Source organism: Salvelinus namaycush, chromosome 16 (assembly GCF_016432855.1).
Source record: "Salvelinus namaycush isolate Seneca chromosome 16, SaNama_1.0, whole genome shotgun sequence".
Taxonomy (NCBI): domain Eukaryota; kingdom Metazoa; phylum Chordata; class Actinopteri; order Salmoniformes; family Salmonidae; genus Salvelinus; species Salvelinus namaycush.
The window spans coordinates 4,971,425-4,999,095 of NC_052322.1; the positions used below are offsets into that span (position 1 = coordinate 4,971,425).

Sequence of the window (27,671 nt, forward strand, 5' to 3'; positions counted from 1 at the left end):
AAGGATTAGCCACAAGTGGACTCTGCAGTTAGCCTTCAAAATAAAAGTATGACATAATTCTACTATTTGTATTAATTTGCATCACTGTCAATGTCATAATTTAATTTTGAAGGCAAACCGCAAATTACACTATTGTGCCTAATCCTTATTGTGGCTAGCTTCACAACACATAATGCAGTCCGGTCGAGCGTCACTAGCCAGATAAAGCTAACTGGCTGCTTATAACGTTAGCTTTGGGCAACAGGGTTAAGTAGCTGGCTAGCTATTTATTTTCATGAACTGAAGTTCAATTTCAATAGGTGAACAACAAGTGGCAACCTAGCTAAAACTAGAATAATGAAAATGACTGCAGTTTCTACTGGTCATTGTTTTCAGGCTGGTTGTATTGGTGCTAAAGCTAGCTACCCCAGAAGTTGCGGTCGAACAAATTATGCTTTATTACCAACGCGGTATTGTAAACACATCGTTCGTGGCCGGTGTTTGCACAGCTTTGACAGTGCTACTGTATCTTTTTTGACAAGCAAAGTCCCAAACGGCATTCAATAGTAAGTATGTCGTAAAGCCAATAGCAGTGACGTTATTACTGTGTAACTCTAGTAGGGCAACATCTGAAAAATAGGGCACTTGGTAGTGTGTACCGGTGCACGACTAGTAGGCGAAAGCCAACATCACCCACAACAGAGAACGATTGATTGTCAAGGGCAATGAATTCCATTATCTTGGCTTTAATGGATTTCGTCTTTGAGTTGTCTCGCTGAAGTTGTCTTACTCTTTCAAATGACTGCTCGACTTCTTGACTGCTCGATCCACACAGCAGACATTGTGTGGGCTAGGTTAGGAATGTTGTTGCATGTGTAGCGCAAAACTTTACGTGGCGTTATTACGTCATATAGGTATGCACGGCATCTTTGACATTGGCATTAAACTAGACATCGGGCCGACACCGATATGTTCATCCCTACTAAGAATATTAGTAATTGACTGACCAGGTCTCTCCAGATCTCCCAACAATGCTATTTCTAGGGTCAATTTTAGATTAATATTATGCTCTTTCAGCCATTCCTGAACCGGAGACCAGAAACAGACTACCTGAGGGCAATATCAGAACAAATGGTCTATTCTGTATCCTCACAACAAAATCTGCAGAGCTGCGATGATTTTATGCCCCAAATATTCAACATTGTGTTGGTGGCAAGAATTCTGTACAATCATTTTAGCTGAAAAGCACGAAATATTGAATCTTGCGTCATTTTATATATCAACTCAGACACCCTGTGCCATGGAATCGGTAAATCAAAAATCTCTTCCCAGTTATTTTGCAATCTGTATGGCACAGCTGTCAACATCCTGGTCCTCAAATGAAACTGGTATTCTTTCCTATTTATGCTATTCTGTTCCTCTGCCAAATTTGATATTTTATATTGGGCAAACAGACCAGTTCCTAACCTCTTCCATCTGCCTCCTCCATTTTTGGGGTAGTGCTGTTATCAGTTGTTTGTAATCTTGGATTGAGCAGACCTTCCCATAGAATTCCAATACCTCCATGGAAGACATATAGTACCAGTCAAAAATGGTTTATCATTATTTTCTCCATCGTAAAATAACAGTGAAGACATCAAAACTACATGTAATCATGTAAGCAAAAAAGTGTTAAATCCAAATGTATTTTAGATTCTTCAAAGGGTCATTGCATTCTGCAGCGATACGCCATCCCCTCTGGTTTGCGCTTAGTGGGAGTATCATTTGTTTTCAAACAGGACAATGACCCAAAACACACCTCCAGGCTGTGTAAGGGCTATTTGGCCAAGGAGAGTGATGGAGTGCTGCATCAGATGACCTGGCCTCCACAATCACCCAACCTCAACCCAATTCAAATGGTTTGGGATGAGTTGGACCGCAGAGTGAAGGAAAAGCAGCCAACAAGTGCACAGCATATGTGGGAACTCCTTCAAGACTGTTGGAAAAGCATTCATCATGAAGTTGGTTGAGAAGAGTGTGCAAAGCTGTCATGAAGGTAAAAGGTGGCTACTTTGAGGAATCTCCAACATACTTTTGACTGGTACTGTATATACAGTTGAAGTCGGAAGTTGACAGACTTAGATTGGAGTCATTAAAACTCGTTTTTCAACCACATCTTGTGAAGATGCTGGAGGAAACAGGTAGAAACGTATCTGTATCTACAGTAAAACGAATCCTATTTCGACATAACCTGAAAGGCCGCTCAGCAAGAAAGAAGCAACTGCTCCAAAACCGCCATTAAAAAAGCCAGACTACGGTTTGCAACTGTACATGGGGACAAAGACTGTACTTTTTGGAGAAATGTCCTCTGGTCTGATTGAACAAAAATAGAACTGTTCGGCCATAATGACCATCGTTATGTTTGGAGGGAAAAGGGAGAGGCTTGTAAGCCTAAATAAAGGTAAATAAATAAAGGTAAATAAGCCAAAGAACACCATCCCAACCGTGAAGCACGGGGGTGGCTGCATCATGTTGTGGGGGTGCTTTGCTGCAGGAGGGACTGGTGCACTTCACAAAATAGATGGCATCATGAGGTAGGAAAATTATGTGGATATATTGAAGCATCATCTCAAGACATCAGTCAGGAAGTTAAAGCTTGGTCGCAAATGGGTCTTCCAAATGGACAATGACCGCAAGCATACTTCCAATGTTGTGGCAAAATGGCTTAAGGACAAAGTCCTTTGTGGCCATCACAAAGCCCTGACCTCAACCCTATAGACAATTTGTGAGCAGAACTGAAAAAGCATGTGCGAGCAAGGAGGCCTACAAACCTGACTCAGTTACACAAGCTCTGTCAGGAGGAATGGGCCAACTTATTGTGGGAAGCTTGTGGAAGGCTACACGAAACGTTTGACCCAAGTTAAACAATTTAAAAGACAATGCTACCAGATACTAATTTAGTGTATGTAAACTTCTGACCCACCTGGGAATGTGATGAAATAAATAAAAACTTCACAACTGGTCAATTCCCACCTGGTTAAGAACGCAGCACTAAAGAGGCCGGGTAAGGGGAAAATGTTACAAATATTCCTGTTAAATAATTTTTTTCTAAACAATACTTTTACATACAAATGTCAAATATATACCAAACATCCAACTCTAAATAAAAGCCCTTTCATGTAGGCCTATCGAATTTCAGAAAAATCCAGTTCCAGTTTGTTGAGGAACGTCTCACGTCGCAACCTGAAACAACAATACTGTACCTTTGCGGTCATCCCCAGGAGTGTCAAGACATTCTGCGACATGCCATCTTTGCGATTGCACCACCAATATAGAGAATGGCATCTGACAGATCGGACAGTAACTTCCTCCAGTGGAAGATGCCTGGTGCACGTTCTCTCCAGCAGTAAGTGTACTATCATTATCCTGTGTTGACTGTGGAAAGGCGACATTTTGAGTTGAACGTTTATTTTGAATAGACTCATTTACCTTCACACCGAGGGCTTTATTTGGAGCTACTTTGGTGAGCTTCACATCTCTGACTGTGTTCTTCACTTGGACAGAAGTGTCTCCTTTGGTTAAACTTTTTGAGGCTTGTCTGTACTTAGTCATGGGTCCATTAAAAGTTTCAGGTGTGTCTTTGTCCTTTCTTTTCTTCTTCTTGAGAGGCTTATATTCCCATATGTCATCTTCCAAATCTTTCTTTGACATTTGAAGCAGCAGAAAAAAATGACACAATGTTTTAAAACACCTCGTTGTTGCTACAATATAGCCTGTTTACCCGCGCTTTTCTGTAACATCCTGCAAAAAGTCAAATGATGTCATTCCATACCGTTTTGGAAAAGTTGCATCCCCTCCAATCACCAAATCAAAACAGCTAATTGTGTTAGCATTTTTTTCTAAATAATAACCTGTCAACAAGAAACTCTAGCAACCAGACCTAAAGCCAATGCAATGCTAAACATTTGCTATTTCGTAAAAATGTATGAAACGTATCCGACTAAAGGCGATTCAAGACTGACTGATCTATATATCACCGTGCATCATGAATAACTACTAAATATTATTTGTACATCAGTCAGTCACAATTTACCCGTGATACATCACGGTGATGCGCTCGCCCTGGTTTTCCACTAGTTACCACAGCCACAAAATATTTATGAAAAAAACCTACGTATTTTTGTTCTTAACTTGTGCTTACGGTTATGCATAACGTTAACCACACTGCCAAGGTTAGGTTTAAAATATATATATTTGTAGAAGATAAATTACAGAAATTAGATGGGGTTTATGACTGTGGCAACTATTGACGACACCCTCGTCTATTGTTGTTAGGAATTACAACAGCAGTTTCCAAACAATTATAGTTATTTTTTTTTATATAAATGCACTTTTAAAATAAATATGTATCCAAGATATCCTATATTAATGAGAGCACCATTTTTGAATGAATTAATTCCATATACTAAATATTGCAAATTTTGTCACGGTTGAAAAATACTGGTGCAGAATGTAGCATTGGCTTTACTCAATGAAATTGTGGTTGGAAAGATGGCGTCCAAGTGCAACCTTTCTGCTTTATTTCCAATCCAGAGCCAGTTGGACAACGCCCTGGACAACGCTACGAACCAACAAGAGAAAGAAAACCTTGTCTACCAGTACTTGAGAAAACTAGACGACAACGATGACTTAAGGATTCCCGATTTTGACGAAGGTTAGGAAAATGTACATTAATGACAGCAAGCTGGGTGTTATTTCAAATTAGAATTGTCGAGCGTCGGCTGGCGCAGCATTTGCGCAGTCTGAAGATATATATTGTTGTGTATTTGGAGATTACAAGTCAAAAGTTGACACACCTACTCACTCAAGGGTTTTTCTTCAGTTGGACTTTTCTACATTGTAGAGTAATTGTGAATACGTCAAAACTATGAAATAACACATATGGCATCATGTAGTAACAAAAAAAGTGAACTTATCCTCTGCAGCAAAGGTAACTCTGGGTCTTCCTTTCCTGTGGTAGTCCTCATGAAAGCCAGTTTCATCATAGCACTTCATGGTTTTTGTGACTGCACTTGAAGTAACATTCAAAGTTCTTGAAATGATCCAGATTGACTTACCATGTCTTAAAGTAATGATAGACTGTCATTTCTCTTTGCTTATTTGAGCTGTTCTTGCCATAATATGGACTTGGTCTTTTACCAAACAAGGGCCACCTTCTGTATACCACCCCTACCTTGTCACAACACAACTGATTGGCTCAAACATATCAAGAAGTAAATAAATTCAAAAAATTATCTTTTAACAAGGCACACCTGTTAATTGAATTGCATTCCAGATGACTACCTCATGAAGCTGGTTGAGAGAATGCCAAGAGTGTGAAGCTGTCATCAAGGCAAAGGCTGGCTACTTTGAAGAATCTAAAATATATAATATATTTTGATTTGGTTACTACATGATGTGTTATATTATAGTTTTTTTTGTCTTCACTATTATTCTACAATGTAGAAAACCGTAGAAAAACCCTTGAATGAGTAGGTGTGTCCAATTTTTGACTAGTTCTGTATGTACAGTTGAAGTCGGGAAGTTTACATACACCTTAGCCAAATACATTTAAACTCCGTTTTTAAAAATTCCTGACATTTAATCCTAGAAAAAATTCCCTGTCTTAGGTCAGTTAGGATCACCACTTAATTTTAAGAATGTGAAATGTCAAAATAGTAGAGAGAATGATTTATTTAAGCTTTTATTTCTTTCATCACATTCCCAGTGGGTCAAAAGTTTACATACACTCAAAATACATCCACAGGTACACCTCCAATTGACTCAAATGATGTCATTTAGCCTATCAGAAGCTTCTAAAGCCATGACATAATTTTCTGCAATTTTCCAAGCTGTTTAAAGGCACAGTCAACTTAGTGTATGTAAACTTCTGACCCACTCGAATTGTGATACAGTGAAATAATCTGTCTGTAAACTGAAAATTTACTTGTGTCATGAACAAAGTAGATGTCCTAACCGACTTGCCAAAGCTATAGTTTGTTAACAAGAAATTTGTGGAGTCATTGAAAACAAGTTTTAATGACTCCAACCTAAGTCTATGTAAACTTCCGACTTCAACTGTATATGGGCAGGCAGTTGCTGCACATTTTGTAATCAGTGTTGAATGGTCTGCATATTTTGACATGAAGCAATATGCATAGGTTTTGCTCTTCTTGCAACATTGTAGCCTAAAATAGAATGTGGCCTCAGACGATGTTTGCTGTATTTTCATTCTCTCACTGTCGTCTAGTATGCAAACACTGCGACTACAGGATCTTTCTTGATTTAATATTTAACAGCTCAATGTCATTATACCATTGGTTGTGAAATGGTAATGATACTGTTTGGTAATGCATATTTTTCTGCAGGTCTCGAATGGCTGAACACAGAAGGTCCCCTTTCTTTCACCAGAGAGCTTGCTGGTAAAGTGGTGGTGTTGGACTTCTTTACTTACTGCTGCATAAACTGCATCCATATCCTACCTGACCTGCATCAGCTGGAGAAAAAGCACTCTGTCAAAGGTATATGCACACATATACACACACACTATTTGAATCCACAAATCCTGTTACATCAAGAAGGATTAAAACATGTCAAAGTTCTTGGACACTTAAGGATACAAAACACATCTGTACCGAATGTGTCCAAAACATCGTCAGACCTTTACTGCATTAACGACAGTACTTACACCAGGTGTGCTGAAGTTATGTTAGTAGATTGCCATGTTTTGGCACAGAGCTGCAGCACTCATGTCTGCTGCTGGTGGACACACACACACACACTGGTTCTTGCCCCCTCTTTTTACAATGCACAATAATGACCCCATATATTGAGTTTAGAATATTATCCTATTGGCACGGTATGCTATTACAAGCTTTTTAGGCAATGTCACTGCTACTAACTCCTAATTGCACTGAATTTTTAAACAGGCTATATGTATTTTTTGGGACCAAGTTCCAAAGCACGTTGTGCTTACTCCCTTGTGCTATAATGTGATACATTTCTAAACAATAATAAACCATGATAGATTGGAAATTATTTTCCCACCGTAGCTACTGGCTTTCGGTGGCTTTACACTACACAATTCCACATTTTATGATTGGATCCCCCCGCCGCCAGTTATGCTTGGTTTGTCCTGGACCTCAAGAGGCTGTGGTTTGTAAAGGGGAAAAAGTTGCACAGGTCTTATAAGGAGAACAGAGCAATATCTCCTCTCTTTCTCTCTCTTCTGAACAAAACCCTTCATTTTGTGTGCTAACTTGTAAGCAATGAAGAAGTACAGTCACATTTAACATCGTAAATTCACGAATAAGAATGATATAGAAAAATAGTATTTTTCAAATGGAGAGGGTTTCTATTGCGAAGTGACGAATGTGACAAATTAGTGATAATTGGTAACGGTTAAATTGGGCTAAATTTTGTAATTTCAAAGACAACTTTGGTAATATTATAAACTTTGAAACAACTGGTTTGTAGTAGGCTACAGAATTAGAGAAGGGCTGTTTGTCTGAACCTCAGGCAGTAGGCTCAAGCAAGCCTGTTTCTCTCCCCAGTCAGAGGCAACCTGCCTGAATAAAAATAAATAAAACACCAGCCTGATATGAACCAGTTTATTGTTACGTTTATTTTTGCAGGGGTAAATAATATTTGAATGGTTTCACCATTTTATTTAAATAAATGTTGGAGTAAGAAAGTCACCAGAGATGCGTTCAGTTAGAAAATAAAAGAAGTAATTAAACAAACGGTTATGAACAACCAGTTGGGTAGTGGGGAGGGGTTGGGTCGTGGGTTCCAAATGCACCGCTGCCCTTCAAATACGTCACTCATTGCTTCAAGCTAGAGGTCTTCAATTTTTGGACCCGTGAAGACCTATAGCTTAAAGCAATGAGTGACGTATTTGAAGGGCAGCGGTCCAAAATGGATCCGTGGCTTTCAAACCTGGATGCATAAATACATTTTCACAAAACGGGGACACGTTCCAAATGGACCCGAGGACAGTCAGACCCTTTTCAAAAAGGCCAGTGGAAAAACAGGCCCGTACCGGTTCGGATCCGAGAGTAGAAAGAGACCTCCTACTGGGCGCTGTAAGCGCCATCAATACACAAACGATATTGGCCAAATTATCCACAATTACGTGTCCTTAAACTGCCTTTAACAAATTACCCAAAAAACAATTTGTTTTGTTTCGATGTGTTGCATATTCAAAACTTCATAGCCTATTGTTTGATTGGTTTTTACTTTCTTAAAACAAATTGCCCACCTCACGGTTCAGCTGTCGGAGATTTGAACACAAATGCATTGAGGCATTGCATGCATATAGGCCTGTAGACGTCCATTGTATGATATTAATATCCAAAAAATGTCTATAACGGAATGGAAGCTTAGGCCTAGCCCGGCCTAGAGAGACCGAGAGAAAGAATGCCGGCGCCATGTTCCTGACACTGACATACATTTCTTTATCGTTGTCAGACTACTATTGCTATACAGATATAGGTGTACAGAAGGAGGCTAATTCATACATTTTCAATCAGCATTATATTGTTAGATTAAAGGAGTAGCTCTGGTAGGCCTAAAACATCATTCTTCAAGTTCAACTGTCGGAGACAGTTGGAGCGCTGGTTTCACTGCCTTCACAGGCCTGCAATAGCTAAGGCAAAAAATTGCCATACCAAAGTTTCTTAATTAAGGACAGGGGGTGCTGTTTACACTTTTGGGGAAAATCGTTCAAAATTTAAACGGCCTCGTACTCAATTCTTGCTCGTACAATATGCATATTATTATTAATATTGGATAGAAAACACTCTCTAGTTTCTGAAACCGTTCTAATTATTTCTCTAAGTGAAACAGAACTCTTTTTACAGCCCATTTCCTATCCGGAAGTGAGATTTCCAAAAGCGAGGTCTCTCTTCAAGAGCTTGTCTATAAAAGGGCATGTCACTTATGACTGTAGAAACACGTCATACACCTTCCCCTGGGTGTCATGCGGAAGTGAGAGCAGAAATGACTTGATTATCTCGTTCTGGGATTGAATACAACCTCTTGGAGTGAGAGGTCCGCCATTATTTTTTTTTGGAAGGCGCAAAGTTGGACCTGGAATCGCCTCCTGGAAAACCGTCGTTATAGGTGAATATGATCTCCGGCTTCGATTTTTTTTGATACATGTCACAATATCATCCTAAAGTATGTTTTTTCAATATAGTTTAATTATATTATTGAAATTTATTCGGGACTTTAGACGTGATGCGTTGGAGGAATTTGTTCAAGAAGGAGAGGTTAGCGCCGCATGGCCAGTGCGCATGCTATTTCAAGAGGGAAATAGTTCGTTCTGGATCCAAACAAAGACGGTTCTGAACAAAGGACCCCTTGTACAACATTCTGATGGAAGATCAACAAAGATAAGGACCCAATTTGGGATGCTATTTCATATATCTGTCGAACTGTGCTATCGCTACGTTTGCCTTGAATCAATGCTATTTTGTGATAGCTATTGTAGTAAGCTAATATAACGATATATTGTGTTTTCGCTGTAAAACACTTCAAAAATCGGAAATATTGGCTATATTCACAAGATCTTTGTCTTTCATTTGCTATCCACCATATATTTTTCTGAAATGTTTTATGATGTGTAATTAGGTAGTTGACGTTGGTGTCTGTATTTACTCTGGCTACTCCCGTGCTATTTCTGACTGTAGCTATGATGGTAGCTATGATGGTAGCAGTAATGTAAAACTGATTTATAGCTCAAATATGCACATTTTTTGAACAAAACATAGATTTATTGTGTAACATGTTATAGGACTGTCATCTGAGGGAGTTGTTTCTAGGTTAGTTAGGTTGGTTCTAGGTTAGTTAGGTTGGCTTTGTACATGCTACCTGCATGCTACCGGTGCTGTGAAAAATGTCTGTCTGTCTTTTGTATTTGGTGGTGAGCTAACATAAATATACGTGGTGTTTTCGCTGTAAAACATTTAAAAAATCGGAAATATTGGCTATATTCACAAGATCTTTGTCTTTCATTTGCTATCCACCATATATTTTTCTGAAATGTTTTATGATGTGTAATTAGGTAGTTGACGTTGGTGTCTGTATTTACTCTGGCTACTCCCGTGCTATTTCTGACTGTAGCTATGATGGTAGCAGTAATGTAAAACTGATTTATAGCTCAAATATGCACATTTTTTGAACAAAACATAGATTTATTGTGTAACATGTTATAGGACTGTCATCTGAGGGAGTTGTTTCTAGGTTAGTTAGGTTGGTTCTAGGTTAGTTAGGTTGGCTTTGTGCATGCTACCTGCATGCTACCGGTGCTGTGAAAAATGTCTGTCCTCTTTTGTATTTGGTGGTGAGCTAACATAAATATACGTGGTGTTTTTGCTGTAATACATTTAAAAAATCGGACATGTTGACTGAATTCACAAGATGTGTATCTTTCATTTGCTGTATTGGACTTGTTAATGTGTGAAAGTTAAATATTTCTCAAAAATATTTTTTGCCTTTTCAGTGGAATGTGGGAGGAGTTCCGCTAGCGGAACACCAATCCTAAACAGGATAACCCTGTGGCACCCCCATAGAGACTGCCAGACGTCCGGACAACAGGCCCTCCGATTTGACACAGTAAACTCGATCTGAGAAGTAGTTGGTGAACCAGGCGAGACAGTCATTTGAGATGTCAATGCTATTGAGTCTGCCGATAAGAATGCGGTGATTGATAGAGTCGAAAGCCTGGGCCAGGTCGACGAAGACGGCTGCACAGTACTGTCTTTTATCGATAGAGGTTATGATATCGTTTAGGAGCTCGAGCGTGGCTGCGGTGCATCCATGACCAGCTCGGAAACCAGATTGCATATAGTGGAGAAGGTACGGTGGGATTCGAAATGGTCGGTGATCTGTAGTGATCCAGATTTTGCAGTTCTTTCAGAACATCAGCTGTCTGGATTTGGGTGAAGGAGAAGTGGGGGTATTTGGACACGTTGCTGCAGGGGGTGCTGAGATGTTGGCCAGGGTAGGGGTAGCCAGGTGGAAAGCTTGGTCAGCTGTGGAAAAATGCTTATTGAAATGATCGATTATCAGGCCTCCCAGGTGGCGCAGTGGACTAAGGCACTGCATCGCAGTGCTAGCTGTGCCACCAGAGATTCTGGGTTCGAGCCCAGGCTCTGTCGCAGCCGGCCACGACCGGGAGGTCCAAGGGGCGACGCACAATTGGCCGAGCGTCGTCCGGGTTAGGGAGGGTTTGGCCGGCAGCGATATCCTTGTCTCATCGCGCACTAGCGACTCCTGTGGCGGGCCGGGGCGCAGTGCACGCTGGCCAGGTTGCCAGGTGTACGGGGTTTCCTCCGACACATTGGTGCGGCTGGCTTCCGGGTTGGATGTGCATTGTGTCAAGAAGCAGTGCGGCTAGGTTGGGTATTGTTTCGGAGGATGCATGGCTCTCGACCTTCGCCTCTCCCGAGTTCGTACGGGAGTTGCAGCGATGAGACAAGACTGTAACTACTACCAATACCACGAAATTGGGGAGAAAAAAGGGGTCAAATAAAAAAAGTATCGATTATCGTAGATTTATCGGTGGTGATAGTGTTTCCTATTCTCAGTGCAGTGGGCAGCTGGGAGGAGGTGCTCTTATTCTCCATGGACTTTACAGTGTCCCAAAACGTTTTGGAATTAGTGCTACAGGAAGCAAATTTCTGTTTGGAAAAAGTTAGCCTTAGCTTTCCTAACTGACTGAGTATATTGGTTCCTGACTTCCCTGAAAAGTTTCATATCGCGGGGGCTATTCGATGCTATTGCAGAACGCCACAGGATGTTTTTGTGCTGGTCAAGAGCAGTCAAGTCTGGGGGGAACCAGGGGCTATATCTGTTCCTGGCTCTACATTTATTGAATGGGGCATGCTTATTTAAGATGGAGAGGAAAGCACTTTTGAAGAGCAACCAGGCATCCTCTACTGACGGGATGAGGTCAATGTCCTTCCAAGATATCCAGGCCATGTCGATTAGAAAGGCCTGCTCGCTGAAGTGTTTTAGGGAGCGTTTGACAGTGATGAGTGGTGGTCGTTTGACCGCGGACCCATTACGCACGCAGGCAATGAGGCAGTGATCGCTGAGATCCTGGTTGAAGACAGCAGAGGTGTATTTAGAGGGCAAGTTGGTCAGGATAATATCTAAGAGGGCCCAAGGTTACGGATTTAGGGTTGTACCTGTTAGGTTCCTTGATAATTTGTGTGAGATTGAGAGCACCTTGCTTAGATTGTAGGATGGCCGGGGTGTTAAGCATGTCCCAGTTTAGGTCACCTAACAGTATGAACTCTGAAGATAGATGGGGGGCGATCAATTCACATATGGTGTCCAGGGCACAGCTGGGGGCTGACGGGGGTCTATAACAAGCGGCAACGGTGAGAGACTTGTTTCTGGAAAGGTGGATTTTTAAAAGTAGAAGCTCAAATTGTTTGGGCACAGACCTGGATAGTAAGCCTGCAGAGTTCTGTCAATCTCTGCAGTAGATTGCAACTCCGCCCCCTTTCGCAGTTCTATCTTGTCGGGAAATGATATAGTTAGGGATGGAAATGTCAGGATTTTTGTTGGCTTTCCTAAGCCAGGATTCAGACACGGCTAGGATATCCAGGTTGGCAGAGTGTGCTAAAGCGGTGAGTAAAACAAACTTAGGGAGGAGGCTTCTAATGTTAACATGCATGAAACCAATGCTTTTACGGTTACAGAAGTCAACAAATGAGAGCACCTGGGGAATGGGAGTGATGCTGGGGGCTGCAGGGCCTGGGTTAACCTCTACATCACCAGAGGAACAAAGGAGGAGTAGGATAAGAGTACGGCTAAAGGCTATAAGAACTGGTTGTCTAGTGCATTCGGAACAGAGAGTTAAAGGAGCAGGTTTCTGGGCGCGGAAGAATAGCTTCAAGGCATAATGTACAGACAAGGGTATGGTAGGATGTGAGTACAGTGGAGGTAATCCTAGGCATTGAGTGACGATGAGAGAGGTTTTGTCTCTAGAGGCACCATTTAAGCCAGGTGCGGTCACCGAATGTGTGGGGGGTGGAACATAAGGTATATTGAGCAGGGCTGGAGGCTCTACAGTGAAATAAGACAAAAATACTAACCAAAACAGCAATAGACAAGGCATATTGACATTAGGGAGAGGCATGTGTAGGTGAGTGATCATAAGGTCACAGCTAGCAGGCCAGGGCTAGCAGCAGGCTAGCAGATGGCCCTCAGGGGGACGTCGCAATGGGAGAGCCTGTTGAAACCCCCTTAGACGGTTACGTCGGCAGACCAGTCGTGATGGATCGGCGGGGCTCCGTGTAGGCAGAAAAGGGACCAGGCCAATTGGCAAAAGAGGTAATTGAAGCCCAGGAATTGCTTGATGGATCTCTTCGGCTAGCCGGGAGATAGGCCTAGTTCGAGGCTAGCTCCAGGCTAACTGGTGCTTGCTTCGGGACAGAGACGTTAGCCAGGAGTAGCCACTCGGATAGCAGCTAGCTAGCTGCGATGATCCGGAGTAAAGGTACAGAGCTTGTGGTAGGAATCCGGAGATGTGGTAGAGAAAAAGCAGTCCGATATGCTCTTGGTTGATATCGCGCTGTGCAGGCTGGCAAGAGTTGACCTGGCTGGCAGATGTCCGAGTTAACGGTGATGACCGCTAGCAGTGGCTAACTGACTACGAGCTAGTTAGCTGGCTAGCGTCTGAACTGGGTTCCGGTTCTAAAGTGTTAAAAATAGCAGATCCCAGATACCACATCGGGTGAGGCGGGTTGCAAGAGAGTATGTGCAGTCCGTAGATGGAAAATGAGATTAAAAATATATACAAAGAAAAAAAAGATAAATAAACTCAGCAAAAAAAGAAACGTCCTCACTGTTAACTGCGTTTATTTTCAGCAAACTTAACATGTGTAAATATTTGTATGAACATAACAAGGTTCAACAACTGAGACATAAACTGAACAAGTTTAACAGTCAGTATCTGGTGTGTACTTAATGCAGCTGGGGGCCACACCAGATACTGACTGTTACTTTAGATTTTGATCCCCCCTTTTTTCAGGGACACATTATTCAATTTCTGTTAGTCACATGTCTGTGGAACTTGTTCAGTTTATGTTTCAGTTGTGGAATCTAGCTATGTTCATACAAATATTTACACATGTTAAGTTTGCTGAAAATAAACGCAGTTGACAGTGAGAGGACGTTTCTTTTTTTGATGAGTTTACATTTAAAAGGAGAGATTAAATGCATTAAAAGCATTTCTGTGAAGCTTTGTGATTGGCTCACAATTGAGCGTCGTCCCAAAGCCTAGAAATGTTTTTAAGGCTCGGTTTTCAGAGCCGTTTGCGGAATTTAATGTACCGCGTTGGTTCCCGGCTACACCTTTCAGATATAAAGAAAAGGCGTTGTAAGGAAGACGCTATGATAAAGATTGCGGGATTTTGTTTCAGTATAAAAGGCATATAACTGTTCATGACCAATCCTGATATGATTTTATTTTCCCTCTGTTTCTCATTCTCTCTTTCCCCCCCCTCCATCTGTTTCTCTCTTTTAAGATGGGCTTGTTATCGTGGGTGTCCACTCTGCCAAGTTCCCCAACGAAAAGGTAAGCCGTTGTCATGTTTTATTTGAAATGTGATCTAAATAATTACATTCTTCATTAATATTGCAACACAGCTTCTCCATTATTAAAGGGATAGTTTACACACATATTTAAGTCATGGTACTTTAAAAATTCCTTGCCTCGAAACTACTCTGGAACAGGACCAAGCCAGATTGCAATCCACACTCTGGGTGTGTATGCATAGTCACAAGTACTATTTGCTAACATTGGCACTGAACAAAAACAATAAAAGTGAATGGTAGGAAAATCTTAATTTCATAACATTGAAATGTTAGTTGTTGGAGGTAGTAGCTAAGTAGGTAAACAAATCCAAAGTCTGTGTGTGTGGAAACGGCAAGTAATATCAAGTCAACTATACCATTAACCATAAAATGTTTTACTAAGTGGAATGGATTTGACCTCCTGTTCAAGGTGCTGCAGAACGTGCGGAGCGCTGTGCTCCGCTACAACATCACCCACCCGGTGGTGAATGATGGAGACGCTCGGCTGTGGCATGAGCTGGAGGTGACCTGTTGGCCCACCCTGGTGCTCGTTGGGCCCAGGGGCAACCTGCTCTTCTCGCTGGTGGGAGAGGGCCACCGTGAGCGCCTAGCGCTCTTCACCAACACCTCCCTTCGACACTACAGGGACCAGGTCCTGCTCAGTGGCCACCTCGTGGGGACCAAGCTTTACAGGGACTCTCTGCCCCCATCGCTTCTTTCCTTTCCTGGGAAGGTAGCAGTGGATTCCAGTAGGAAGAGACTGGCTATAGCAGATACGGGCCATCATCGGGTACTGGTGGTGTCCAGCATTGGGCTGGTGCTTTACTCTATAGGAGGTAAGGGCTGGATGAGCATCGCCTCAAAATAAATCAGATGAATGGGGATGCCTGTTTTACACATCCTAATTTTATGATCGCCTCGAAGCTTGACAGAGCTTGTTGTGAGAAATCCAAATATACCAGTGGGGAATAGAACTGTATTTTCTGACCCAGTTGAAGGGTGGGGTGTCAGAAGAATCTTAGACATATTTATGTAGCCAACCTATTAGGGGATTTTTATGTCCAACAACACCTTAACCCCTGCTTTGAAATCAGGAATAAGAAATGGAGCAGTGTTAAAGAATTGTTAACCCCCTAGAGTCGAATGACGCACTGGTGTGTCAATCTACGTAACATAAAAAATCAAAATCCATCAATTTAAGCTATAGATATGTTGTTTTTTTTGCATTGGATGCGGTTCAATTCACCGCATCTGCCGATGTTGCACTTCCGCGGTAAAAGATTCAGCTACAGCGGTGTTAATAAGACAATGAGACCTCACAAAAAATTGCTCCACGACTCCCACAAGTGGACAAGTGTGGCATATCAAGAAGCTGATTAAACAGCATGATCATTACACAGGTGCATCTTGTGCTGCAGACAATAAAAGCCCCCTCTAAAATGTTTTGTCACACAACACAATGCTACAAATGTCTCAAGTTTTGAGGGAGTGTGCAATTGGCATGCTGACTGCAGGAATGTCCACTAGAGCTGTTGCCAGAGAATTGAATGTTAATTTCTCTACCATAACCCGCCTTCAATGTCATTTTAGTGAATTTAGCAGTATGTCCAACCGGCCTCACAACCGTGGACCTTGTGTATGGCGTCATGTGGGCGAGCGGTTTGTTGATGTCAACGTTGTGGACAGAGTGCCCCATGTGGCAGTGGGGTCATGGTATTTGTATTTATTATGGATCCCCATTAGCTGCTGCCAAAGCAAATGCTACTCTTCCTGGGGTCGAAACACACCAAAGAATCCACATTACATATAAAACGGTGAACTATGTTTGTACTGAATGAGCTAAAGGTAAAACGGTACATCATATAACATCCCCACACCACCACATATCCACAACACAAAATGTTCAATACCAACATACAACAATATCACAATGTATGCGTGTGTCTTCACAGTCCCCGATGTTCCATAAGGTGTATATTTACCTGCTTTTTAAATCTGATTCTACTGCTTGCATCAGTTACCTGATGTGCAATAGAGTTCCTTGTAGTCATGGCTTTACGTAGTACTGTGTGTCTCCCATAGTCTGTTCTGGAGTTGGGGACTGTGAAGAGACCTCTGGTGGCATGTCTTGTGGGATTTGCATGGGCGTCTGAGCTGTGTGCTAGTATTTAAACAGATAGCTCGGTACCTTCAGCTTGTCAACTTCTCTTACAAAAACAAGTAATGATGAAGTCAATCTCTCTTCCACTATGAGCCATGAGAGATTGACATGCATATCATTAATGTTAGCTCTCTGTGTACTTTTAAGGTATGGCAGGCATAGCTATGGACAGCGAACACAATTGCATTTTATTTGATGGCAATTTGAATGCACAGAGATACCGTGAAGAGATCCTGAAGCCCATTGTCGTGCCATTCATCCACTGCCATAACCTCATATTTCAGCATGATAATGTACACAATTCCTGGAAGCTGAAAATGTTCCATTTCTTCAATGGCCTGCATACTCACCAGACATGTCACCCATTGAGCATGTTTGGGATGCTCTGGATAAATGTGTACGACAGCGTGTACCAGTTCACGCCAATATCCAGCAACTTCGCACAGCCATTGAAGAGGAGTGGGACAACATTTCACAGGCCACAATCAACAGCCTGATCAATTCTGTCTCGCTGCATGAGGCAATTGTGTACACACCAGATACTGACTAGTTTTCTGATTCATGTCCTTTTTAAGGTAATGTATCTGTGACCAACAGATGCATATCTGTATTCCCAGTCATGTGAAATCCATAGATTTGGGCCTAATCAATTTATTTAAATTGACTGATTTCCTTGTTGCATGTTGCGTTTATATCAACGATCACTGCATCATAAAAGACAGTATATTTGAAAATAAAGCTCTCTTCCATTGGTGAGAAAATAAATTTGCCTTGAAAATAAACAAAATAACCATAATTTAAAAAAAATCAAGAACAATTCTCGAAGTCAAATAAACACAACTTTCAAGCAACTGGTTTCACAAGCAATTAGAAAAGTATGTGTGTTATCATCTCAGTTTACAATACTTTAACATACCAATGGTGAAAGCCCATTTTGTGGAAAACAAGGCAATTACTTTACTCATAGTACACACACATCTATACATTTAGATGGCCATATGCACTACACATGGGAAAACAAACTGCTTTGTCTCTTAACAGGAGCCATTACATTTTGTCTAGCAGTCTGTATACATCCAATAAAGCACATTCACAAAAGTAACCTATGTAGCCATCACAAATGGATATATACTGCACAGGGGGCAAATGAGTGAAGAACGGCTCATAAAAATGGCCGGAACAGCGCAAATTGAATGGAATTAAACGACTGGAAACCATGTTTGATGTATTTGATACCGTTCCACATATTCCTCTCCAGTCATTAACACAAACCCGTTCTCCCCAATTAAGGTGGCACTAACCTCCTGTGATATACTGAACAAAAATATAAACGCTACATGCATTTCAAAGATTTTACTGAGTTACAGTTCATTTAAGAAAATCGGTCAATTTAAATAAATTCATTAGCCATGGGTGGGCCTGGGAGGGCATAGGCCCACACACTTGGCAGTTAGGCCCACCTACTATGTGGAGGTCCTTAGCTAGCGTGGTTACATATGGTCTGCGGTTGAGAGGTTCGTTGAACGCACTGCCAACAACATTGGAGGCAGTTTAGGGTTCGAGAAATTAACATTTAAATGTTCTGGCAACAGCTCTGGTGGACATTCCTTCTGCCAATTGCATGCTCCCTCAACTTGAAACATCTGTGGCATTGTGTTGTGACAAAAATGCACATTTTAAAGTGGCTTTTTATGTCCCCAGCACAAGGTGCACCTGTGTAATGATCAAGCTGTTTAATCAGCTTTTTGATATGCCACACCTGTCAGGTGGATGGGTTATATTAGCAAAGAAATGCTCACTAACAGGGATGTAAACAAATTCGTGCACAACATTTGAGAGAAATCAGCTCTTTGTGCATATGGAAAATCTGAGATTTTTAATTTCAGCTCATGAAACATGGGACCAACACATTATATGTTGCGTTTATATTTTTGTTCAGTGTAGAAAGTACTGATTTGTAAAGGAAGAAATTATTAACACGTCATCATAAAATAATCAACATCCTAAGTTTTAGGAGAAAGCTCCAAATCTACCCTCTGCTGCAAGTAGAATCGAGACGGTCTGCCTCTCCCTAAATCTGAACATCTCAGCTATAGTCTCTTGCATATTGCTAAATAATCTTTGTCAGAAACATTTTGATACGGTAATTGCATAGTCTTATTATGGGACGCATGTGAGGTGTATATAATTGTTTAACAAGTCACATCATAAGTTGCATGGACACCCTCTGTGTGTAATAAGTGTTTAACAGGAGTTTTGAATGACTACCTTATCTCTCAGTGAAAAGAAGGAAGCCTGTAAAGAATAAAAATATTTCAAAACATGCATCCTGTTTGCAACAAAACACAAAAGCAATACTGCAAACAAATTGGCAAAGCAATTCACTTTTTGTCCTGAATACAAAGTGTTATGTTTCCGGCAAATCCAATACAACCCATTATTGAGTACCACTCTCCATATTTTCAAGCATAGTGGTGGATGCATCATGTTATGGGTATACTTGTAATCATTAAGGACTGGGGATTTTTTCAGGATAGAAAAGAAACAGACTGGAACTAAGCACATGCTAAATCCTAGAGGAAAATCTGGTTCAGTCTGCTTTCCACCAGACACTGAGAGATTAATTTAACTTTCAAATATCCTAAAACACAAGGCCAAATCTACGCTGGAGTTGCTTACCAAGACGACACTGAATGTTCCTGAGTGGCCGAGTTACAGTTATGATTTACAGTGCATTCGGGAAGTATTCAGACCCCTTAACTTTTTCCACATTTTTTTTACAGCCTTATTTTAAAATTCATTAAATTGTTTGTCATCAATCTACACACAAAAACCCATAATGACAAAGCAAAACATGATTATTATAATTTTTTTTGCAAATATATAAAAAATACAGATACCTTATTTACACAAGTATTCAGATGCTTTACTCAGTACTTTGTTGAAGCACCTTTGGCTGTGATAACAGCCTCAAGTCTTCTTGAGTATGACGCTACAAGCTTGGTACACCTGTATTTGGGGAGTTTTTCCCATTCTGCTCTGCAAATTCTCTCAAGCTCTGTCAGGTTGGATGGGGAGCGTTGCTGCAGAGCTATTTTCAGGTTTCTCCAGAAATGTTCAAGTCCGGGCTCTGGCTGGCCCACTCAAGGACATTCAGAGACTTGTCCCGAAGCCACTCCTGCGTTGTCTCGGTTGTGTGCTGAGGGTCGTTATCTGGTTGGAAGGTGTACCTTTGCCCCAGTCTGAGGCCCTGGGCGCCTAGAGCAGGTTTTCATCAAGGATCTCTCTGTACTTTGCTCTGTCCATCTTTCTCGCAATCTCTGCCACTGAAAAGCATCGCCACAGCTTGATGCTGCCACCACCATGCTTCACCGTAGGGATGGTGCCAGGTTTCCTCCAAACGTGATGCTTGTCATTCAGGCCAAATAGTTCAATTTTGGTTTCATCAGACCAGAGAATCTTGTTTCTCATGGTCTGAGAGTCCTTTAGGTGCCTTTTTGCAAGCTCCAAGCGGGCTGTCATGTGCCTTTTTACAAAGGAGTGGCTTCCGTCTGGCCAGTCCTACCATAAAGGCCTAATTGGTGAAGTGCTGCTGAGATGATTGTCCTTCTGGAAGGTTCTCTGTGTACTCGGACATACAGTATTTGTCCTGCCTCTAGTCAAGCATCCAACTGTTTCTGGATAATGGTGGTTCGGAGGCAGTGGTTTGTGCTCCCAAGTGGCGCAGCGGTCTAAAGCACTGCATCTACGTGTCACTACAGACCCTGATTCGATCCCGGGCTGTATCACAATCGGCCGTGATCGGGAGTCTCATAGGGCGGCGCACAATTGGCTCAGCGTCGTCCGGGTTAGGGGAGGGTTTGTCCGTGGTAGGCAGTCATTGTAAATAAGATTTGTTCTTAATTAACTGACTTGCCTAGTTAAAAAAAGGTGGAATAAAAATGAACATCTGCCAGCTATTTTACAGATCTTTGGCTGCAGTGTTGCGAGGGTGTTCACTCCCATCGGGTCTTTATGTGTACCTCAAATATATAAGACAAAATAACGTTAGCTAATAGTTAGGCCGATATACAATTGAAGTCGGAAGTTTACATACACTTGCATTGGAGTTATTAAAACTCGTTTTTTCAACCACTCCACAAATCTCTTGTTAACAAACTGTAGTTTTGGCAAGTCGGTTAGAACATCTACTTTGTGCATGACACAAGTCATTTTTCCAACAGTTGTTTACAGACAGATTAATTCACTTATAATTCACTGTATCACAATTCCAGTGGGTCAGAAGTTTACATACACAGCTTGGAAAATTCCAGAAAATTATGTCATGGCTTTAGAAGCTTCTGATAGGCTAATTGACATCATTTGAGTCAATTGGAGGTGTACCTGTGGATGTATTTCAAGGCCTACCTTCAAACTCAGTGCCTCTTTGCTTGACATCATGAGAAAATCAAAAGAAATCAGCCAAGACCTCAGAAAAAATGTTGTAGTCCTCCACAAGTCTGGTTCATCCTTGGGAGCAATTTCCAAACGCCTGAAGGTACCACGTTCATCTGTACAAACAATAGTACACAAGTATAAACACCATGGGACCACGTAGCCGTCATACCGCTCAGGAAAGAGATGCGTTCTGTCTCCTAGAGATGAACGTACTTTGGTGCGAAAAGTAAAAAATCAATCCCAGAACAACAGCAAAGGACCTTGTGAAGGTGCTGGAGGAAACGGGTACAAAAGTATAAATATCCACAGTATCTGAAAGGCCGCTCAGCAAGGAAGAAGCCATTGCTCCAAACCTGCCATAAAAAAGCCAGACTACGATTTGCAACTACACATGGGGACAAAGATCGTACTTTTGAAGAAATGTCCTCTGGTTTGATGAAACAAAAATAGAACTGTTTGGCCGTAATGACCATCGTTATGTTTGGAGGAAAAATGGGGATGCTTGCAAGCCGAAGAACACCATCCCAACCGTGAAGCACAGGGGTGGCAGCATCATGTTGTGGGGGTGCTTTGCTGCAGGAGAGACTGGTGCAGTTCACAAAATAGATGGCATCATGAGGCAGGAAAATTATGTGGATATATTGAAGCAACATCTCAAGACATCAGTCAGGAAGTTAAAGCTTGGTCACAAATAGGTCTTCCAAATGGACAATGACCTCAAGCATACTTCCAAAGTTGTGGCAAACTGGCTTAAGGACAACAAAGTCAAGGTATTGGAGTGGCCATCACAAAGCCCTGACCTCAATCTCATAGAGAATTTGTGGGCAGAACTGAAAAAGCGTGTGCGAGCAATGAGGCCTACAAACCTGACTCAGTTACACCAGCTCTGTCAGGAGGAATGGGCCAAAATTCACCCAACTTATTGTGGGAAGCTTGTGGAAGGCTACCCAAAATGTTTGACCCAAGTTAAACAATTTAAAGGCAATGCTACCAAATGCTATTTGAGTGTATGTAAACTTCTGACCCACTGGGAATGTGATGAAAGAAATAAAAGCTGAAATAAATCATTCTCTCTACTATTATTCTGACATTTCACATTCTTAAAATAAAGTGGTGATCCTAACTGACCTAAGACAAGGAATTTTTACATGGTTTAAATGTCAGGAATTGTGAAAAACTGAGTATAAATGTATTTGGCTAAGGTGTATTTAAACTTCTGACTTCAACTGTAGCTACCGATTTATATTGTCAGGGTACATTAGAGGGATTTAGCTAGATTGCTAACATTTACATACCATATGTATCCTTTCAATAGTGGTCAGCTTTGTTGCGCCCCTCTTGCCTCAAGTGTTTAATTACGCCGACAGACACATTGTTGCTCGTTTTGAATTTGGTGTCCTTCTCTTCTTATGTTCAACATAGGAGGGCCAAGCACAGGAAGCAGCTATTTCAGTAATTTAGTTGAAATAGGGTCCAGGATGCAGCTTGACGGTTTAGAGGCCATGACTATTTTCATGAATGTGTCAAGAGATATAGTACTAAAACACTTGAGTGTCTCCCTTGATCCTAGGTCCTGGCAGTGTTGTGCAGACTCAGGACAACAGACCCTGTAGTGATGGCAGATAATATAAAACATTTTGGTGACTAATATTCACATGGAAAAGTCCACAGACCCACTCAAAGACCAATATGACAGAGCTGAGTGACTTGGTGTGTAGAGAAAAGGCCTAGAACCGAGCCCTGGGGGACACCAGTAGTGAGAGTAAGTGGTGCAGACACAGATCCTCTCCACGTCACCTGTGCAGAGTCTAAGACGCCCAGCCCTGAGAGGAGGACCTGATGGTTTATGGTGTTGAAGGCAGCGGATAGATCTAGGAGGATGAGAACAGAAGAGAGAGAGTTAGCTTTGGCAGTGCAGAGAGCCTCCCTGACAGAGAAGAGCGATCTCGGTTGAGTGACCCGTCTTGAAGCCTGACTGGTTAGGGTTCTGAGAGAGATAACAAGAAAATTCAGAGCCAGAGCTCTCAAGTGTTTGAATGAAAAGAAAGGGATACAGGTCTATAGTTTTTGATGTCAGTGTTGATTTCTAGAGGAGGGGAGCGACTCAGGCCATGTTGAAGTCGTCAGAGTGGACGCAGCCAGGGGTCAGGGATGAGCTGATGAGGAATGGCAGGTCCGTATAGATGGTCTGGAGAAGGGAGGAGAAGATGGGGCAGGTTGTCGGGCAGCTAGAACTTACTAGTCGCAAGATTTCATCTGAAGAAAGAGCGGAAAAAGAGGTCAAGGCATAGGGTAGTTCTGTGTGAGTGAGACCAGTGGACTGAACACTTTTTTAAAGTGTTTGACAAAGTTGTCCGCAGGGAGGGAGGAGGTTTAAGGATGGATGAGAAGGTGGAAAAGAGTTTACTTGGGTTAGAGGCAGAAGCTTGACATTTAGAGTGGTTAAAAATGGCTTTAGCAGCGGTCACAGAGGAAGAGAAGGTAGAGGGAGTGAAATAATGATATTGTAGGGCCTCCAGAAGTTTAGTTTTCCTCCATTTCTTTCCTCAGCTGCCCGCAGCCCTGTTCTGTCGCAGTGAGTTACTCAGCCATGTGGCAAGAGGGGAGGGCCGAGCCGGGAGAAAAGGGGACAGTGTAAGTCATAGGATGTGGAAAGGGTGGAGAGTAGGGTCGCGGAGGCAGAATCAGGAGACTGGGGAGAAGGATTTAGCGGAAGGGAGAGATGATAGGATAGAGGAGAGAGTAGCGGGAGAGAGAGAGCGAAGATTGCGAAAGCACATGACTATCTGGGTAGGGGCTGAGTGGTTAGGGTTGGAGGAAAGGGAGACAGAAAAGGAAACAAAGTAGTGAACAGGGACTTGTTTCCATGCTGCTGTGCAGTTTGTTGCTGCTTTGCTTATTTTATTTTTCCCTTCGCTCTACTTTTTTCATTAAACTGTTTCACCCCGGATTATATTTTGGGCCTCCCGAGTGGCGCAGCAGTCTAAGGCACTACAGACCTGGGATCGATCCCAGGCTGTGTTGCAGCCGGCCGCGACCGGGAGACCCATGAGGTAGTGCACAATTGGCCCAGTGTCGTCTGGGTTAGGGGAGGGTTTGGCCGGCCGGGATGTCCTTGTCCCATCGCACTCTAGCGACTCCTGTGGCGGGCCGGGTGCATGCACACTGACGCCAGTTGGACGGTGTTTCCTCCGACACATTGGTGTGGCTGGCTTCCGGGTTAAGCGAGCAGTGTGTCAAGAAGCAGTGCGGCTTGGCAGGGTTGTGTTTCGGAGCACGCATGGTTCTCGACCTTTGCGCCTCCCGTGTCCATATCGGAGTTGCAGCGATGGGACAAGACTGTAACTACCAATTGGATATCACGAAATTGGGGAGAAAAAAAGGAGTCAAGAAATATATATATTTTGGAGTTATTCAATAAATAAACACACTCAGTGATTGATTAGACATGAGTTAAAATTGCAATAAAAAAAGATCTCATGGGGGCTTTAAAGATATATGTGGGGTTTTGGTAATGAAATGACAAGACACAAGGCAAAGTTTCTTAAACTTACAGAAGGCAAATCATTTCTCCAAAACTAACGATTGAGTGTTGATTGAGTGTTGATATTGTTTTGCACGGGTCAATACTTCAATGTTATTGTGTTTTAATATGCATTTCTAATACATTTTTAGAATGTCTGGTATATGTTGTCTTAGATCAAAGCCTTTACTTATTCCTATTTTCTAAAATGGAAAATGGTTGGAAAATGTATATATGCCTTAATTTCCCCAAAATATAGACTCTTGGTTTTCATTTTGACACCCAATCTGATATTATATGTTGGTCCTCATGGGTCATTTACTTACATTTACGTGTAAGTGCCATTTGTCTATTTATTGGTAATATTCAATTTTGTTAACCTTGTGTTTTACTAGACTGCTACCTAATGAAAGATGTGATGGCAACGCACGTTTATCCAGAATTCCAGATGCTGTGTTTGTATAGAAATGTAATCGTATGTATAGTCTGTTAGCTAGGAGGCAAGGGTCTGTCCAACCTGCCCAGGTCTTTGACATATTGACATGTCAATGCAAATGAAGGAAATACTAACTTAAAAGGCCTCTTTTAGACTATTGACATGCACCCCAAATGAAGTCTTCCATACCTGTCATCCTGTGACGTCACAGGGCCTGAGAGTGGTAGGAAAGACGGTAATCTCGACGAAGCAACCTTCTGCTCCCCACAGGGGATTGTCATCAAAGGAGATACTGTCTTTGTGGCCGACACTGAAAACCATCTGATCAGAAAGGTAAGAAAGAGGCTGCCCAATTATGGTCTTTTGCCTTTTTATTGGCTAAAGATCTGATCTGATTGGTCAAAAGACCAATAAATGGCCAAAAAAATCGCAGTTGGGCTGCCTGTGTAAATGGATCCTAAGTACTTCCAAATAGAACCTCTTCAGACTCTTTAATCTTTATTACTGTCCAATCTCTCGCTCTCAGATTGACTTGTTGAAGGGACAGGTCAGCACCCTGGCAGGAGTGGGATATCAAGGCACAGACATGGAGGGAGGGGCCATGGGACCCCAGCAGCCTATCAGCTCACCCTGGGACTTGGCCCTTGGGACTGCAGGTAAGTCTAGAGCCAACTTACTGGTAGGTCTCCACTTAGAATGGATTTAAATTGATCCAACTTGGGGTGACTAAGTACCAAATTAAATACAACATAATCAGAACCAGTGGGTCTATACTTGTGAACATTCGTTTTTTTTTTTTTTTCATCTCAAAATGCGCATCAACCAATCACAATCATTGGACGTATTTTTTTTATTTTTATTTTTTTTTTATTATTTTTTTTATTTATTATTATTTTTTTTTATTTTTTTTTTTATTTTTGGGGGGTGGATCAGCTTAATATTGCGGAAAGAATGTTGCTTCCAATGTAATTGTCTGCATCATTTCCAATCCCCCATATTTTTTTGGGTAAATATATATATCCATTCACGTATGCATACATATACACATATATACATACACATACCTACATAGACATACATACTTTTTTAAAGAGTATACCTTTATTATTATTCCCCGCAAACCCTACCACCGATCCCCCAATTGGAGTAAACTGATAAACATTTCTGTTTTTACCTTCAATTTATACATCTTATACACATTTTACAGACACAGTCTACTTTATAATAGTTCTCTCTTGTTTGTTCTTAGTCCTTCCTCTATTTCTGTTGTCCATCCAGTTTGATTTCCACTTGTAACTGTGCTATTTCACAATAGCTCCGCACCTATACACATTTCACAGATCCCGTATGCCCTACATTGTTTATCTTGTTATTAGTCCCACCCTTCAGCTCCACTCAACCTTTCCCATCTATCTTCCAACATCATCCATTTCGGATTTTTATTTGCCATATATTTTTCAACTGTGCTGTGATGCTTCACAAAAGATTTGAATCTTCCTATTCTCATAGCTTCCACGGATTGTAAATTAAAAATAAACATTTTTGCTAAAATAATTATTATATTATTGATTGATTGACTATGGCTTTTCAAATCCCCCAGTATTGCTATCTGTAGCGTTAGTTCTACGCAAATGTTGCAATTCTTCAACCATTCCTGGACCTGTGACCAAAAACGAGCTACATGCGGACAATACCAAAATAAATGGTCTAATGACTCTGCCTCCTCACAGCAGAATCTACAGAGCTGGGAAGATTGTATCCCCCATATATATAACATTCTATTAGTTGCAAGAATTTTGTACAATAATTTAAATTGAAAAATTCGAAGTTTTGAATCCGGCGTTGTTTTGCGTATCAATTCATACACCATGTGCCATGGAATGGGTACATCGAAAATCTCTTCCCAACTATTTTGCAATTTATATGGCACAGCTGTAAGTTTTTTGGTCCTTAAATGAAATTGGTATATGTTTTTATTTATCACACTTTTCTTTAACCATTTATGTTCTTTAATATAAGGCCGACATACAAGTTCCTTACTTTTATCCCCTTCCACCTGCCTCTTCCATTTTTGTGGTAATGCTGCAATTAATTGGTTGTAATTTTGGGTAGAGCAGACATTTCCATATGTCTGCGTTAGCTGCATGTGTGACATTACTCCACCAGTCCTATTTATGATATCATTCACAAAAATTATACCTTTTTTAAACATTTCTTCGATAAATACAGTTTTTTTATCAATTACTATATTTGAATTTAACCACAAGATTTGTTGTACTATTTGTTCCGTCCTTTCAGGTGGATTAAACTGAAATTGCAACCAACTTTCTAAGGCTTGCTTAAAAAATAAAGATAATTTGGAGATTATTTCCTTTTCAAGCAACCGAAAGTGAGCAGGTGTAATCTGAATAAAGGGAAAAAGGCCCTTCTTGAACATAGGATGAGACATTCGTACCAATCTACTAGAGAACCAGTTTGGATTTAAGTATAACTTTTGTATGACTGATGCCTTTAGTGAGAGGTCT

General features: G+C 41.4%; 2 protein-coding genes across 3 annotated transcripts in view; one reads left to right on the forward strand and one right to left on the reverse strand.

Moving 5' to 3' along the window:
• dclre1a (DNA cross-link repair 1A (PSO2 homolog, S. cerevisiae)) overlaps positions 1-4,094 on the reverse strand; it is a 32,191-nt gene extending 28,097 nt beyond the window's left edge. The window contains exon 1 of one of the 2 annotated variants that reach the window (XM_039010358.1): positions 3,222-4,090. In XM_039010358.1, the coding sequence (XP_038866286.1) occupies positions 3,222-3,669 (448 nt within the window). In that variant the 5' untranslated portion in view covers positions 3,670-4,090. Of the gene's footprint in view, positions 1-3,221 lie in introns of both variants that reach the window. The other variant, XM_039010359.1, reaches the window with a different exon arrangement.
• A 384-nt stretch (positions 4,095-4,478) lies between these two features.
• nhlrc2 (NHL repeat containing 2) overlaps positions 4,479-27,671 on the forward strand; it is a 49,475-nt gene continuing 26,282 nt past the window's right edge. The window contains exons 1-6 of the mRNA XM_039010360.1: positions 4,479-4,672; positions 6,366-6,518; positions 14,541-14,590; positions 15,020-15,425; positions 25,358-25,479; positions 25,673-25,802. Coding sequence (XP_038866288.1) covers positions 4,510-4,672; positions 6,366-6,518; positions 14,541-14,590; positions 15,020-15,425; positions 25,358-25,479; positions 25,673-25,802 — 1,024 coding nt within the window. The 5' untranslated portion in view covers positions 4,479-4,509. The remainder of the gene's footprint in view (positions 4,673-6,365; positions 6,519-14,540; positions 14,591-15,019; positions 15,426-25,357; positions 25,480-25,672; positions 25,803-27,671) is intronic.